Source organism: Ammodytes marinus, assembly GCF_949987685.1.
Source record: "Ammodytes marinus genome assembly, chromosome: 1".
Classification (NCBI taxonomy): domain Eukaryota; kingdom Metazoa; phylum Chordata; class Actinopteri; order Uranoscopiformes; family Ammodytidae; genus Ammodytes; species Ammodytes marinus.
This window is the reverse complement of record NC_137230.1, coordinates 24775579-24793822: the sequence shown is the minus strand read 5'-3', so window position 1 is coordinate 24793822 and position 18244 is coordinate 24775579. Positions and strand designations below refer to the sequence as shown.

The 18244-nt window shown below is 41.4% G+C and overlaps 1 protein-coding gene across 2 annotated transcripts in view; it reads right to left on the bottom strand.

The window, feature by feature from the left end:
- Positions 1–1167: 1167 nt before the first annotated feature.
- The window catches only part of galnt2 (UDP-N-acetyl-alpha-D-galactosamine:polypeptide N-acetylgalactosaminyltransferase 2), a 50041-nt gene continuing 32964 nt past the window's right edge, over positions 1168–18244 (bottom strand). The window contains exons 3-16 of one of the 2 annotated variants that reach the window (XM_080026038.1): positions 17077–17230; positions 13273–13371; positions 13074–13141; positions 12897–12962; positions 12611–12732; positions 11180–11267; positions 10983–11070; positions 10739–10842; positions 9596–9722; positions 8162–8254; positions 6967–7050; positions 6495–6648; positions 5270–5389; positions 1168–5123 (exon numbers count right to left, since the gene is read on the bottom strand). In XM_080026038.1, coding sequence (XP_079882164.1) covers positions 4968–5123; positions 5270–5389; positions 6495–6648; positions 6967–7050; positions 8162–8254; positions 9596–9722; positions 10739–10842; positions 10983–11070; positions 11180–11267; positions 12611–12732; positions 12897–12962; positions 13074–13141; positions 13273–13371; positions 17077–17230 — 1523 coding nt within the window. In that variant the 3' untranslated portion in view covers positions 1168–4967. The remainder of the gene's footprint in view (positions 5124–5269; positions 5390–6494; positions 6649–6966; positions 7051–8161; positions 8255–9595; positions 9723–10738; positions 10843–10982; positions 11071–11179; positions 11268–12610; positions 12733–12896; positions 12963–13073; positions 13142–13272; positions 13372–17076; positions 17231–18244) is intronic. The other variant, XM_080026039.1, reaches the window with a different exon arrangement.

Sequence of the window (18244 nt, the reverse complement as noted above, 5' to 3'; positions counted from 1 at the left end):
TCCTCCTGACTTAAACCCTATTGAGAACCTGTGGGCCCTGCTTAAACGGGATATTTACAGTTAAGGAAATCAGTACACCTCTCGGAACAGTGTCTGGGAGGCTGTGGTTGCTACTGCACAAAAAGTTGATCGTCAACAGATCAAGAAACTGACAGACTCCATGAATGGAAGGCTTGTGACAGTTATTGAAAAGAAGGGTGGCTATATTCACAGTTTTTTTTTGACATGTCGGACATTTGTATTTGTACATTTTGAGTTGTTTTATTATTCTCACTTTAACAGATGAAAATAAACAAGTGAGATTGGATTTTTTTTTTTTAGTTGCATAATAATTCTGCACACTAATAGTTGCCTAATAATAGCAAAACATATATATATATTCTCGTAAGAAAGACAAAATCCCTCTTTTACTTTTGTAAACATTCAGGTTTAGGTTTATTAACATTTTGGATTGACCGAGAGCACTGTAGTTGTTCAATAATAAAATGAATCCTCAAAAATACAACTTGCCTAATAATTGTGCACACAGTGTTGCCCCACTAACTCCAATAGCATTTGAGTATTCGTCTTTATTCTTGGCATTTCTCGACATAATGAAAAACAAATCTTCCTTATCTGATTTTCTTTTCTCTCCTGAGGCCCTAAAACTCTTCTGTACTTTAGTATGTAGTGTAGTAAAAAGAAAGATGTGATTTGGAACGCAGGGTTAGTTTATGTGGCGGCAGCAATCTGGCCAGCAGAAATTCAGATTACTCGTTACAGGATAGGTGTAGTGTATTATGTGGTTATTATGACAATATGTTGCTAGTGTAATTCATTTATTTAAAAGGTCTAGAACAGGAATTATAATCTTATGTAGCCTCATGGCACAGACTATCAGAGGGTACCATCCCCACAATAAAATATCCAGAGGAGCAACGATGAACGATTTCTTCTTTAAAAAGCACAGTCTCAGAATCCATTTGAGGTTCATGTTTTACTTTAGCATTGTCCATCCATGATCCATCCTCATTCACCTTGGAGGATGGTGGTTCAGATCCATGGCTGACAAACAGTAAAAACTGAACAACCAACCCACAGAAAAGTCATTATACTCCAAATAAAGACAACCCCCTGAAGCAGAACAAAACACTGGAAACGGTTTAGTTTATATATATATAAATGCATTTATTTAAGTTAATCATTTCTCCTCATTCAAAGTTGAATTTCTGCAGTCATCTATAAAACAGGGAACAGTTAGAAGCGCTGTACAGTTTGACAACAAAACTAGGAACAGCAGCTGAGTACACTGTGTATATATGTACATACTGTACACACACTGATGTAGGTATATACAAAAATATACACTTTTACATGTGTGACCCCTCGTGTCATTCCACCCACTGCTGTCATTCAACGAAGCCACATCCCTGTTAGAAAACACATCATTACCCATTATTCCGTGTCCCTCCCTATTGATTAATTCTCAGTCATTACTGGTTGATATAAGGTGTAGTGTCTTATGTGCATGTTAAGCCCCTCCTAAGCCTAGACTCATTCACACATGTCACTGGAAGCAGATGATGGAGAAGCTTGTTAGCAGTCCTGAGCTCCACCTGTCAGAGAGGGCTCCTCTTCTGTTAATCCTAAAAGGGGATTTCAGGTGGGCTGAAGGGGAGAGATGTCTCTCTTGTTAGGAAAAAAACAAAACATAATTGAGAAAACACAAAATGGAGAGATGACTTTCTGCATGCACAGTTGGCTCTGCAGACACATTTAAAAAGGAAATAGTCTAATTTGTACCCATTGTCCATAATAAAACCGCCACCAGATAAGCAGCCCTGCCCCTCAACTTGTCCTACAGGGTCGAACTGAGACCGGAAAGATACCCAACATACTACAGGCAAATGTGCACCCAACACTGTATGAGCTTTTTGTCCTCAAACAGCAAAAAGCAGGAAGGAGCTTTGGCACAAAGTGCAAAGGATGTAAACATTTAATCATCCAATCAAAATGAGGCGCTGGACTACTTCGTTATTACAGTAATTTCCACTGTGTATAACATCAAAATGATACAAATTAAAAGAGCAATTTTCATCTTCACAAGAATAAGACTAGTTTAAAAAGAACAAGGTAAGGTTTAGACAAGGAATCTGAACTGTTGTAGCAGACAGCATTTCCGTGGTCACTCTGGGGTTTGCAGTTTGGTTCTGTTCAGTTCCACTGCCTGGCCATTTCAGTAAAGCTGAATCAACAGTTTAACAACAATAGAAGAGCGAAAACATTTACTCCTTTGAGTCCCTTTATCTTTTCTTTTGTAGTTATCTACGTTAATGTGACAATAGAGGGCGCTATGCACCACTAAAAACCTCAGCATGTCTCCCTCACTGACCATGACAAAGGCCTAGATACTTTGAAAATTAAGACTCAATTATCCCATGTAAACAACAAAGTATCGAAATAGGATGAAACATTTGTACTACATGAGAGTTTGATGTCAGAATGATGCCAATGTAGGAGGCTCCATTTGTACATACAAATCAGCAAAGCAAGACCAGACACACTCTAACCATACATAAGGAGACATAAAGGAAAAGTCAATTGAAAATGATAGTACCTGCACCCAACATGTCTGAAGAAATCCCAAAAGACCGTTAACAAAACCAAAAACACAGCATGTGTGAACAGATGGTGTCATGTGTCTTCTGTACTGTGCTCCAACAAATCTTCTGATTTGGCTGCAGATACTGTTTGGATGCATTACTCAGGAAAATCTATTTTGACTTAAATTATAATCAGGTCTTCAGTATAACAATTCTTGATTTGCATCATTCTTAATAAAAGTGAATATGTTTCTATTTCTGCATTTTCCAAACAGAATGGCAAAGAAGCACCCTTACCAGTAAATCTGCCTCCTGATGAAGCATGAAATCTAACTGAAACCCCTACAAATCAGATCAGGGCCCCATCAAGTCTGGTCACCATGGCAATACAAAACATTCCCCTACTATCCAAACTCGGGCTTGTGTGTGGCATCATAGCCTGCAGGGTCCCGTGCCTCGCAGCACAAAGCGGCAGCCTATCAAGTCACAGGATAGGCTTTTCAACCAGCTGCGGTTTTTTTCCACTGACCTTCTCCGCTCATTCTGATTACAGCTGGATGAATGAATAAGACATGGCAAACAAAGCTGCAGGAACACAAAACAAAAGTGATGGGGCAGAGGATGGAAAAGTATCAGACATGACCAGCTGTCTTTGTAAGTTTCTGTAACTCAACAAATTCCATGAAGCGGATGTGATTGTGTGACAAGGGATGTTTGATATTAAAAGAACACGTGAGGATGCAGCTTCTTTCTTAAATAAATTAGGAGAGGTGATTTATATTGGCTGCTCAGTCGCTCCAAATTTCATCAAAACCAATTTCTGCACCACCATTACTCATCAATGACTAACAGTGCAGAGTCCTATCAGTTAAGACAAAGCCCAGGAGAGACTATGTTGCAGAACATAGACACTAGGCATCAGGTAATGGGACAGATACATGTGTTGTAAATGGTATCAGTAACAGTAAAACTTTGTTTAATGCAGCTTCAAACTCAAATATTCACACACATTTTTCATATGAATATGAATGAAATATACATGTTGATGGAAAACACTAGTGACTGAGTGTAACTGTGGGAGCTGGTGATACTTGCAGCTTGTGGGCATGCAACATTTCATACCAGTTTTGCCACAGTCAGGGCTTTGGAAACCCTTTTGTTTTTGAGTGGCATCTGTTCTATTTATTACCATACTGCAGCAACTACATGTAAGCTGTTCCAGATAAAAAGCTGACACATTACAGCCATTCTGGCCTGTGATTATTAGACACTAACTTTCCTATAATGTCAAAAAAAAGACACAGGCTGAAGAAATGATGGGTGCAGGGATAGAATATGTATAAACTAAAACCTCTCCATAGGGAGCAGTTAAGAGAGAGCAGCAACAGTGGGTGAAGAAAAACACCAACTTTAATTGCCCCTCTGTTATTCCTCAAACACAAAAAAAATCCATTTTCGAAATTTGGTTCAATTTCTTTTCTTTTGGGACAGAATTGTATTATTTCTGTCATGACATAATTGTGTAGAAGTGAAGATGCTGTAGCAGCCAGTGCTACAGCCTGAAGACAAACAGTAAGTCCTGAGGGCGGCCTCACCGGTGTCAGGCCCCATTCCAAAGTGGAGAAACTCCTCCCTGAACCCCCACCCCAAAACTAATGAGAGCATACTACAGGAAGAGCTCCAGGAACTGAGTCCATCTCCCCCTTGTGTCGCTCTACAGTCAAAACCTCGCCGAATGCACAACCCCAGAAAAGCCTCCACGTGCTGTCACAGGCTTCAGCTTGGCGCGGTAAAACCAAAAGATATGGTGCCGGACAAAGGAGCAACAGCGACCACATACCAGTCTTTAAGAGAACAAAAACATTACGTCTCCCGCCAACCTCCGCAGAGAATTAACACCAAGAAATAAAAAATATTAATAAGAAAATAAGACAATTACAAAGTAAAAATGTCAAAGAGGTCTATTTCACCAGCATTAGAGAGAAAGTAAAAAGAAGAAAATTCACTCGTCGTTTCCCTCCGGAACCATCAATGAAAAAACACTGAGGTATGTAGTTTGGATGGAAAGCCTCTTCATCGCTTTTTATCCTCATCATGATCATCACTGTCACCATTCATCCGTCATATACAGTCACTGTCACTGTTTACTCCATTGTGGTCTACAAGCCCCTCCCCCGGATGAGTGTGACTCTTTTTTTGAGGGGGTGGGGGAGAGAGGTGTATAGACATAATGGCATCACCTTTGAGGAGGAGCAAGAGGGATCCATTAATCCATAGAGTTTGTCTTCCCCCTCGAGTCCATCTCTTTATCGGTGTCTCAAGAGTCTTTGTTAATGTCTCTATCCAATACCCAATTGTTCCCAGGGTCTCTAGCACCACCCCTCTTTATGATTGTAAATTGAGAGTGAACTTCCACTGTTGGTTGAGGCTCGGGCTGCAGACCTCCACGGTGAGTCCGCCCATTCTGGCACTGCGGCTGTCCAGACAGACGTTACTGCCCACGTGACGAAGCTTCGAGTTGGACTCGATCTGCTCCCATTTCTGGAGAGACACAGCAGGGTCATGATGTCATACACCTAACAATGTCGTGTGCACTATTTCTGTTGCAAACACGCTCTGATGTTTGGTATCGTTTACAAGTGAGAGTACAGATGAGGTAAACCCGCCGAGCTGGGTATTTGTTTTACCTGTCTGCTGTCATTCTCTCGACAGCCTTGTAGTTTGATGAGGGAGCCAGCCGTTCTGTCCACCACCGTCAGACACAAGTCCATGTGTTTCACGGACTTATCCTTGGTCAGGGCCCATTCCTTTGCACAAAGAATGGATACATGTTATAACATTAGTATCAAGGCATTCACTTAAGCAAAGCCACATACTAAGGGTTTGGGACGTTCTGAGCAAGCAAGGATTCAACTCTTTCTAAATGGAGTATGTGGTGATCTGATGTTTTGTTTTATAACGTAACTTTACAGCTGCATAGCACATGTTATAGTGCCACACATTAAGGGTCAATGCAGTGAACCTGAACAAGTGATGAACAGGGGGGGAAGAAAATGTATCACAGCTTTTGTATCTTTCCATATTTCATTAAAAAAAAAAAATCTTTTAAAGAAGAAGCATTCACATCCACTATGATTACATCAACAGCGTACAATGAACAAATTATTAACATTAGATCAGACTTAAAATAATCTCACTGATCTATTATAGTTTGTACCATCCTGATTTAAGAAACAGCAAAAAAGGATCATTGTGATGAGGTTGAGAGAGTTAATTTTGGTATCCGTGTTATATTACACTCCGCTGTATAACCAACACCCACGGGATAAATGATTGCTGTCCATCAAGACAAACCTAGAGACCAGTGTTGTGATAGACATGTCTAATTAAATAATGTGTCTTCATAGCTGAAGCTGCAGTTTGAATCGAGCTAGATTCAAAGCTGTAAATTCTCTTTTTCAAATCGTAATGTGGTAAGTTTAGCAATATTGAAAAATTATTGGGGTAAACCACCTTGTAAAGCCAATGGATCTTTAAATCGAAGTGACACCAAATTTCCCAGTAAGAACAGGACACATTTCATTCTATTTCAGGAAAAAACTATTTAAGAAACTGCAGACACAAACACAGTGGGGAAAGCGTATGTACGCACACACACACACACACACACACACACACACACACACACACACACACACACTCTCAAAGTGACCCACTTCCTTCAACACCAATGTTCAAACACCTCGGTGTGCAGATACTCTTGATGTGAGCAACTGAAAGCTTCAGCATACACCTCATGTTTCCAGCTGACATGGAAGTCCTTTAACAAACCCCCTGCCCGCGCTCTCACCACAAGTGCCACCGACACCTGCCACCCAGGTGTCTTCAGAGCAAGGATTTGATCAAGCTGACCTGCGGGTGCTGTCGTTGTAACGCTACCTGGTTTCCCCCAGCGTTGTGGCATTCATAGACGCCTACCACCCCATCAGCGAAATGGCCCAGGGTGTCCAAACAGTTTCCCCCCTGCTGCAAGGCTCCAAAAGCTATGTCCTGGTGATCTGGGACTCTGAACACACACACACACACACACACACACACACGCACACACACAGTTGTTAAATGGCATATTATCTTATCGTGCTTGTATCAAATCTATAAAGTATGAATATATAAAATGAGATCCCCAGCACACAGAACATACTGCTGCTCCTAGCAGAGCTGCAGTCTCTTACAAACAGAGTTCTCATAACACCGCAAATGCAGTGGGTGGGTGGTTGGTGGGAGCTTTTCTTTTACATGTAATTAAAGTCTCATGACATAGCATTATGTATTGTGTCATACCATGTACCCTATCATATTACAGAAAATGTCCTCATTCTCTTACCGCAGTTCGGGGTAGACATTCTCCAGGTACCATTTGAATGGCTGGCAGCCTAATCTCTTCTTCATCTCCAGGCGACTCTGGATGCTGAGAGAGACCAAGAGAGAATTAGAGGGCTGAACACTAGTGGTTCTAAAATGTTCCCCCGACACTGATTGAATTACAGCCCTCCTACTTTGCCAGTCTGTCAGGTTAGATAGTGGAAGCCTAGGGCACGTCAGAGGCTGCAACCTTTGAGGTCAGCTGACTGCTTAGGCCGGCACTGGGTGATGAGGCCATGAGCTATCCCACAAGGTCACATAATAATAAGCACTTTTATCTCCCTCTGGATACATACTGCATGAATGTGAGAGCACTTATCGTTGTGTAGTATGTGCTAAGAAAACTGTAAAAAGGGCATAAAGCAGCAACTTGTGTACAGGTTAAAGCACATTAAATTAAGAAAAAAAAACCTTGAGCCAATAGTACAGTAAGCCTTCTGAACTGTCACCTGGGATTTTAAAAAACTAACATCTTTTATATACAAGACTGAGAGCCTACAGCCACACCAGCTGTTTAGGCAGGACTATATTTAGGCACAACGTTGGTTTAAGCAAAATGCTAACTGATAGCGGCTAACGTGATGTTCACAAGTTTTGTTCATCTTGTTGTTAGCATGCTTATATTTGTAATTTAGCACTTAACACAAAAGTATTTAACAATCACAATCATCGGTCTTCACAAGGATCAATCATATCTTCACACTTTTCACTCAAACCCCAAATGACAGCCTCAAGGTGACGCTAGAGGGAAAGCCAAGATGACATAAAATGCTGAGATGCCTATCTGCCTGACATTGCCACTCCCACCCTGCTAGCATGTCTGACACCTCTATGACTAGCCTGTTTAAAAACCCAACCAGTCGCTTTTACATGACGCTGTGCCTTCTGATCCTTTGCTCTGTTCGCCAACGTCGTTAGTGTCCAACTTGTTCTTTGGTTTTGGAGTAATTATCGAACACCAATCCATTCAGTGTGTCAAATAATACCGCAGCCTTTTTGATCGGTGCAAACCAGCCGCTGACTTTATGCCAATAAAAAGGGTTAACTGACTTATTTCACTGCTAATTTGAAATCCAATTAAAATGCCCCTTTGTGTGTCTGCCTTTTATAATTAAATGATCCATCTACACCTCCCTGCCTCTCTTTGTGCTACTTACTTTCCGTATGGGACATTTCTCGCCGAGGGGACAGCGGCGTAGTAGAAGTTTTTAAACTCATCCATCCACACCTCCGCCGCTCTCCTCGTGTTCCTGAGGGGTGGAGGAAAAAGTCAGGATGGAGAAGGAAACTAAAAACAGAAAAGAGTGAGTGAGGGAAAAAGAGGGTGACAAAGTGAGTGAGACAGTGAGGAGAGACGGAAGGAGAAGGGACAGAGTGCGTGGTGGTGGTGGAGACACATGGCACCAGGACAGAAAAAAAACATGCACACACTCTGTCTCCTTACTTTGTATACTTCACAGCCATGGGAGGGAAGAGTTTATCCGGTTAAAAAGACAATATAGAGTATTGTTGGGGGAACTAGAGGCTTTTTCCTCACATTGATTGCAAGTTGGTCCCGTCTTAAGCGTGTCCAATATATGCAAAATGGATATGTGGGAAACACTTCAGAAGAATTATAAAGTCATCCAAGCAGACAAAACAGGCCCTTGGTCTAGTAGACCCCAGGGTCACCTCCTGCACACACATGGAGAGTGTCTGGGCCTTTCTTCATACTGAAGGGCGAGATGTTGAACCGAGGCCGCCTCAAAGCACAGATAAAGCCATCTGCACTGTGAGTCTCCATACTTGAAGGCCGATACATGAGAACACACCGCTGCACCCGTCAACTAATAAATATGATCCAGAACTGTTGCTCATGGCGTAGTCGTTAGAGCTTCCCCCGGCCTAGAGGCTCAGGCCTCGCAGCAGACACGGGGTCAGTTCTCTGCATGTCTCTCCCTCTTTGCCCCATTTCAACTCTGTCTTTCCAAATCTGTGTAATAAAGAAAAAAAATGCCCCAAAAAAAAGATATAGAATTGTTTGAAAGGGCTATTATTGCACTTATCCATTTTGAGACCGTTTTCAGGTTTATGTCAATGTGGTCCACAACTAATCTTCTTTTTCTTCCTAATTCTTAAGCACCCCTGTTGGTCACAGCCATCAGGGGACATTTAGTAATTTTCATCTATCTGGCATACCGCATATGACATTGAAGAGACATTGCAAACACCACTCAGAATCTCATAGGAACTGCTTCAGACACCAAGCTGTGAGGCAGTGATGAGCCGTTTATGTTATGCGTTTGTTCTTAAATCAAGGCCATGAGGGTTAGTTGGGCTCGTTTCCAGGAGTGGTTACTTGTGATTGGAGACGGTTACAAAGAAAAGAGCAATTATTTTCCATGTATCATGATTCCCGTTACTGATCCCTAAAGGGCAGTGCACTATTTCTAAATCTGAAGCCAACATTTTTCCTGTGCTTACCATTTCATGATATTTTAAATTGTTAGTGCCTCTTAACCATTATCCATCACTGGTTTGATTCTCAAAGCAACGTTAAAGTAAATAATGTGCAATTTTAGCATGCCTGTACGAATGTGTGTGTGTGTTACCTTGCAAACACAGTCCCGCTGCCTCCAGGGAAGGTGTATGGATGTTGCTTTCTGAAGACGTGGCCTACTCTGCTGCAGGGGATGATCTCCAGGCTTCCACCACATTGCCAAACACGAAATGAGATCTCTGAAGCACACACACACACACACAGTCAAATATGAATGCACTTTTATCCCCTAAGGTATAATCTACACTAATGTAACCCCTACAACTAGTAATTGGACCTCAAAAGTACATATATTGTACTGTTCCTTCTAAATGTAAAAGTACATTGTCAGATGTATTCACGAGGAAAAGTTAGTAAAACTGTCGAACCCGTTCTGAGACATATACAACGGCGATTTGAGAGAAGCATGAATCATTGTTTATTCACAACAATTTCCGATCTGCATTCCGACAAAAGCAGCAGGGAGCTGTTATTATATCACTGTACCATTTGCAAATGATCTTTCTTGTGTACACGAAGGTTTATTTTCAATCAGTACTGCTTCACTCATTTTCAAATTAATAATTTTCTACAATCAACTGTACGTCAGGACAACTCTTTTATTTATTTGGATCTGACCAGCACTTCCAATTCTTGGAATTAGAAAAACCTTATATGAGCTCATGAGTTGATTGCAGAGTGAGACACGTCATCTTCTTTTGTTCAGAACCACATCTCAGGAATGAGACAGCAGATTTTACAAGTGTGCAGAAAAACTGATGTTTTTCAAGCCAAAAGCAAATGTGAACTTGTTGCCAACTTCTTTTTTTAGACTTCTTGCAGAGATTTTGATGGATAAGATTGATACCACCCACATGTAAATGTAGTTAATTGTGAAGCAAAGCAGTCATTTAGGTTAGCATGAAGACTGGAGGCAAAGCAGCAAACCTGACTATCAGAAGGTCCTACTACCAGCCCTGGTCCAAGAAATAGTCCAGCACATAACCACACATTGTTAGATTATCTATTAGATCTATTATTAGTTTGGTGAGCGTTCCAGGTGCCGCTAGGCAGACATAGGCTGACTAACTTTTTGTCTATCTCCCTACTAAGATTTTTGCTTCCTCAGAAATCCATTACTGTCATCTCTTAGCCTCTAGCAACTTCATTCTCCGCTGTGACTGAATTTTCATTCTTGCGCTGCAGCAGAACTCACCAAGGTTTTCTCCTCCCCATACGTCCATCATCATGTCGTACTTTCCCAGCAGCTCAAAGTAGTCCTTATCCATTACAAATAGTCCGCCTGCTATCATGGGAGTCCTGTAAGGGCACAGAGAGGAAGACGGCAGGGGAGGGAGCAAAGAAAACAGTCAAATTAGAAGTTGGAGGCAACTGGCTAACAAAAGTTTGTATGAGGCATCTGATCACTTGAGTGGAGTGTGTGAGTGTGTCTGCCTTACTTTATGGGGGCGATGGGGTTGCTCTGTCTGGCTCGTCTCTGATCCAGAGTCATGTAGTCCCATTTAAACACCAAATTCCAGTCAAAACCTACAGACATAAACGTAGACCAATAAACCAATTTTTTTGTTCTTTGATTTCTACACCTTGAAACACTGAGGGTGTGGGTGTGTGTGTGTGTGTGTGTGTTTTACTTTACCTCCTTTCAGATCGGCTGAGGCTCCAACGTACTGGAAGTTGTCCATGTTAATGACATCAATGATGGGAGAAACCACTCTGGTCTTGTCCTAAAAAGGACAAAGACAAAATAATGAATTACAAGTTATTCAGCACTGGAGTAAACTGAGAAAGGGAATACCAGAACTCTGGCTCATTAATACATTTGTACTATGAGGTTCCTTTTAGAGCCCAATTGGCACAAGTGATTCATATATTTGTTTCCGTTCTATATTTAGTTTATCTCAGTGTTTATAAAGCAGCTTAGTTTTTTTTTCTGCACCAAATCAAACCCAGAGCAGAAACCCACAGAGCCACACGGTGCGGTAGTTAAGAGGAAGGATTGCTTAAGTGGCCAGAATGACAATAACAGAAACAAGCTTCCCAGTTACTAACTGAGTTTATTTATTTTGAGCTGAGACATCCAGAGGCCTGTTGCACAAAAGTGGAGGATGATTGATAAAGCCAGCCTTGACAAAGTCTAGCCTGGGCACTTTGAATAAGTCAGTTGCACAAACGCGTAGTTGACAGTGAGCAGTCCACAGGTGCATCTAAAAAAATAGAATATCATGGAAAGTCCATTGAGAAAGGGAGACTTTCATAGATTCATTACATAAAGTGAAATATGTCAGCCCTTATTTTCTTTTGATAATTTATTGATCACGGAATAAAAAAAACAGTATCTCATATTAGAATATTACATAAAACCAATAAAAAAAGGATTTATGATACAGAAATGTCGACCTTCTGAAAAGTATGTTTATTCTAGATTAATTTTACTTCATGTTTAGTGAATCTAGAATATATTTAAGTTTCACTTTTTGAATTAAATCAAAGAAATAAAGTAACTTTTCATTGATATTCAATTTTGTTTTAGATGCACCTGTATATGGTTATAAGTATAAAATGAATTTATTTAACCCACATTTGCAACGTCATCTGCCATCGATTATCAATTGTATAAATATAGTCTGCAATATGCACAGACTATCACATAAATTATTATAATTTATATCATTCATTTTATCTTAATCTAATTATAATTAAGTTAATTATAAATGGTTCAGGTTAAATAAATAAAAAAGAAGAACTATTTAACTAAATTACAATGTAGTCCTTTATGTGGCTAATGAAAATAAAGCAGTGCACAGAAGATCATGGAATAACTGTTAAACACCTTGATTTCCGATCAGAGTGACAGCTGACTGAGCCAATCAGGCAACAGAATAAGTTTATCCTTTACGATAAATCTCCATGGTAACTTGTCCCTCCGCTTTTGTTCAACCGGATCATGGCTAAAGCAAGCCAGGATAACCGAAATATCCTAGGTTAATCCCTTATCTTGGTTGTGTGCAACAGGGCTCTGATGACACATGAGGTTTGTGTGTTTGTGTGTGTGCTTCTATGTGTGTACCTCAGCCACTCTCTCCAGTAGCGGCTCCAGCCAGTGGTCGTTACATTCACAGTGAGAGTCCAGGAAGGTGAGGACTGGTGCCGTGGCCGCGTCTGCACCGCGAACCCTCGAACGCATCAGTCCTGAGGAAAGTTAAGGAAATCAAATGAAATAACAATTTTTTTTTGCAACCAAAAAGACTGATTTCACCCGTGACAACAAACATTGGATAAATGTTTGCATTCATGAATCAGGGAGGTGATAAAAATGAAACAAAGCAGCTCTTTCCTCCCCCTTCTCCAAGTACCTTCTCTGCGGTCGTTTCTCAATATGCGCACTTTTTCAATCTTCCCCAGCAGTGCTCCATCCTCCGCTGAAACACAGACACACACACACACACAGTGGGCGCCGCTCAAATGATACACACATCACTTGGATTCACACACTGATCTTTTTGGAGGTGTTAATTGTTTGCATTACTTACGGTTATCACTGTAGTCGTCCACCAGAATGATCTCTTTGACCAAGTGAAGGGGACTTTTCTTCAGGACGCTGAACCCAGAGAGAGATAGAGAGAGAGTTTATAGGAAGATAAAAGAGTATTTGAAAAAAGGGAATTTTAATTCAGAAAATCCAAGGAGAGAAGTTTTTTTAAGTGGACTTCACACACACCATTCACCTACCTGACCACAGTTCGCAGCAGAGCAGAGCGAGCTTCGTTGTGGAAGGTGATGACGACGCTCGAGGCCGGCAGCTCCGACTTCCATTGTTTATGTCTGCAACTGCACACAAACACACACAAGACACCGGAAAAATATTAGTGTAATATAAGTGCCTCCATGTGTGAAAATGCACAACACCCCTAAGAACATAAGCGCACAGCTCATGTGTGAGCAAAGCTGCTAGCCGGAACCGCTCCCTTAACAGATCCTGAATACATGAACACAAATAAATCAATCAATCAATCAATCAATAAATTAATTAATTAATTAATAAATAGGAATAGGTGCACACACACAAACACACACACACACGGAATAATGCTCTGATGAAGCTGAGATTTACAGTGGTATTTACTGACTGCAAGGCAAAAATCATAGGAGATTGTATACATGTGTGTGAGTCCAACAGAGACATATCCAAACCCCAGAGGGAAAAAAGCAAGGAAGGAACAAGGGTGATGGGACTCTACATGAGACAAGCATCTACATGGAGAAAAGGGTGCACAACTTATTTCCCACCACAATAAAATAATAAAAGTAACTCCCTGTGCACCCTATATACACATCATGGGAAAAGAATGTGTGTGCATATACAGTATCTCACAAAAGTGAGTACACCCCTAACATTTCTTCAAATATTTCATTATATCTTTCCATGCGACAACACTGAATAAATGACACTTTGATACAATGTCAAGTAGTCAGTGTACAGCTTGTATAACAGTGTAAATTTACTGTCCCCTCAAAATAACTCGACACACAGCCATTAATGTCTAAACTGTTGGCAACAAAAGTGAGTACACCCATAAGAAAAAATGTCCAAATTGGGCCCAAAGTGTCAATATTTTGTTTTGCCATCATTATTTTCTATCACTGCCTTAACCCTCTTGGGCATGTAGTTCACTAGAGCTTCACAGGTTGCAACTGGAACCCTCTTCTACCCATTCATGACGACATCAAGGAGCTGGTGGATATTAGAGTCCTTGCGCTCCTCCATCTCCCGTTTGAGGATGCCCCAAAGATGCTCAATAGGGTTTAAGACTGGAGACATGCTTGGCCAGTCCATAACCTTTACCCTCAGCTTCTTTAGCAAGCCAGTGGTCGTTCGGAGGTGTGTTTGGGGTCGTTATCATGTTGCAGTACTGCCCTGCGGCCCAGTTTATGAAGGGAGGGGATCATGCTCTGCTTCAGTATGTCACAGTACATGTTAGAATTCAATGAACTGTAGATCCCCAGTGCTGGCAGCACTCATGCAGCCCCAGACCATGACACTCCAAACACCATGCTTGACTCTAGGCAAGACACACTTGTCTTTGTACTCCTCACCTGGTTGCCGCTCCACACTCTTAACACCATCTGAACCAAATAAATGTATTTTGGTCTCATCAGACCACAGGACATGGTTGCAGTAATCCATGTCTGTTAAGTAAGTAAGCCGTAGTCTGTTTGTCTTCAGCAAAACTTTTTGTGGGGTTTCTTGTGCATCATCTTTAGAATAGGCTTCCTTCTGGGATGACAGCCATGCAGACCAGTATGATGCAGAGTGCGGCGTATGGTCTGAGCACTGACAGGTTGACCCCCCACCCCTTCAAGCCCTTCAGCAATGCTGGCAGCACTCATACGTCTATTTTCCAAAGCCAACCTCTGTGTACGACGCTGACCACGTGCACTCAACCTTCGTAAACTGGGCCGCAGGGTGGTATTGCAACATGATAACGACCCCAAACACACCTCCAAGATGACCAGTGGCTTGCTAAAAAAGCTGAGGGTAAAGGTTATGGCCTGGCCAAGCATGTCTCCAGACCTAAACCCTATTGAGCATCTTTGGGGCATCCTCAAACAGAAGGTGGAGGAGCGCAAGGTCTTTAATATCCACCAGCTCTGTGATGCTGTCATAAATGGGTGGAAGAGGGTTCCAGTTGCAACCTGTGAAGCTCTAGTGAACTACATGCCCAAGAGGGTTAAGGCAGTGCTGGAAAATAATGGTGGCCACACAAAATATTTACACTTTGGGCCCGATTTGTAAATTTTTTCTAAGGGGTGTACTCACTTTTGTTGCCAGCAGTTTAGACATTAATGGCTGTGTGTCGAGTTATTTTGAGGGGACAGTAAATTTACACTGTTATACGAGCTGTACACTGACTACTTTACATTGTATCAAAGTGTCATTTCTTCAGTGTTGTCCCATGGAAAGATATAATGAAAAATGTGAAGAAATGTAAGGGGTGTACTCACTTTTGTGAGATACTGTATCTCTATGTACATATATGGGGGCATAGAAAGAATCCAAAATTCACCTCGTCTATAATTTGAAAGACTTTTCCTGCCAAGTTGGCTGTACAAGCTTAGATGCATACCAGATGTACAGCATGCACTCTTTAAAATGTACACTTAAATGTACAGCACACACTCATTGAACCATCTGTGCGTGTGGTCTGCCAGCATTGGCTTTAAAATAAATAAATAAAGAATAAAACTATTTGCGTGGGCATGTGTGTGTTATTTTTGATCTTTTGTTAGAAACACTCTTTTAGCCACCTTTGGCCCCCAAACATAACAGCCGAGCTCTTTTTTTTCTGGACAACCTTCACAATCGCTGCTGCTGCCTATTATGCAAATGACATCACCGCCAGATCAATAGGAGACACATCCCGGCTCTTTTAGTAGGCTAATGGCTCTAGCTGTCTAAGTTCGGTCAATATATCAGTGACGCCAGACCGCTGCTTATATAAAAATAGTCTTTGAATCAGACTGGGTGCACCTAGACAGATACTGCAGGGATCTTGATACACTGTTTTGATGGCAGCTCAAATCACTGGGCATCATGCAAGTACATTTACATATTCTAATGCTGAACCTCATGGTACTTATTTTCTGAGAGTCAGATTCACCGAAACTCATTAAACTAGAAAAACATGCTGCTTTCAGCCTGATAAATGCCACCTGTTCATGAGGAGCCACACATTTGGGATCTAAGCATACATTTTATTAAAACAATGTACAGGTAAACTAAAGATTGATACACATTTTATATTTAGAGATAGAGTTTTCCTAAGATAATTTTATTGAGTACATTTTGGTGTCATACTTGAATTGCAGAATTTATACTGATAGTGGCATTGAGATTTCAGGTTGTTATATTCCACTGTGTGCAGGAAGGCAGACCCTCTAGACAAGACTAGTATGACAGGTCCATACCTCTTTTGAGCCCAAAAACAAAATCCCACTACAGCGAGGATGTCCTGCTTTTACTCAAGGGGATGAAAATGAATGCGATTCTGTTCGATGAGAATAGGTTCAGTGTGTTTTGGAGCATCCTGGTTAGCACAGTCTGCTGCATAATAATGAGGGAGGCAGCAACAACATTTAGCTGACGTAATAACCAAGATTACTATAAAATAATATTTTTCTAACCGAAAAGGAACACGAAATATATAATTATTGTCTTATTTCGTCCATTTAACAAGTAGCACAATGAACAGCCAGGGGTTTGTGTTGTGAACGGTTTACCTAGCGAACAGTGCGTGTCTGCTCTGCTGCCACTTCCTGGTTTAATCTGATATACCACAATAGAGGGAGTTTCCAAGAGATCTTATCAGGTTGAGTGTCAATTAGTCAAATAGACATGTACACACACACAATCCCTGCAATTACACATGCAATTATAAAAGGTTAACCACATCAACTGTGTGTGTGTGTGTGTGTGCGTGTGTGTGTGTGTGTGTGTGTGTGTGTGTTTAATGATGCAGCAGCATAGACACATACTGGTCATGTCTTGTGTCAGGCACGCCTCTGTCCATACGCAGTTTGTCGCTCTCCACCTGGTTGAATTTGTTCCTGGCGTACGGATCCTGACCTGGCCGGACCACTGTGGCTCCAACATACAGATCCTGGTCGAAATCTTGCCAGCGCACCTTACCTGAACACACACAGACAAACACAGGCCAAAAAGCATTTAAAAAAGTTAAAAAAGGATACATGATTTCTGTGTTGTCTCGTTTGTGATGGAGGGTGGAAATATACTGTAGAGAGAAAGGCTCAAAAACCTTGAAAAAAATTCCAGATATAGTCTGGTTTAAAATAAAAACCATCCTCCATTAGCGCGACACAAAAGGTGAATTCACATTTCTTTCATGTATCAACTTTCTGATACAATGCCATACCACCAGAGAACAAACTGTGTGTCCATATTTTTAAGCAAAACCTATTGACATTGTGACACTGGTGAAATACGTGTTAAATAAACACAGCTTACCCCCCCCCCCCCACACACACACACAAATAAAGAAGCTGCCGCCGAAGAAGGGTAAGTTTAAACCTTCCCAGTAAATATGTGTCTCTGGAATGAATAGGATTATACATGAGTGGGAATGTGAAATGCAGCAGGCCTGGCTGATGCAAGAAGAATCCTTCACGTCTGACAGGAGATGAATCCTCTCTGCTTGACAAGGCGGCAACATGGCACTGAGGGAAAGCTGACATGAGCTTTATGCTGCTTCTCTGCAAATCTAGGAGGAGCAGCAGGACTCGGAGGACGAAGAGAGACTACTTTTGCAAAGCTAGAAAAACACAGGACATTTCATTATACGCTGCTCTGAGTGGAGAGCGGAAAACAATCCTAGTGAATTTAAGTCTCTAAGTTCTGGAAAAACATCTACAACTAACAACTAACTATTTAAACATTATGGCACACAGACCCAGAGCACGCTGCATCTGTCAGACCAGATTACAGAGGAACGGGGAAAGTTGTCACGTTTAATTTCACCGTTTATCACCCGACAGCTGAGACGCAGGCACACGCACCAATAATAATGCAACTAATTAGCCTAGTGCAGCTGCTATGCTAATGACTTGTGTTAAACATATGGCAGTGCGAGATTACACTATCTCTCAGTATGTGTGTGTACGTGACAGGCATGAGGCAGACAGAGTT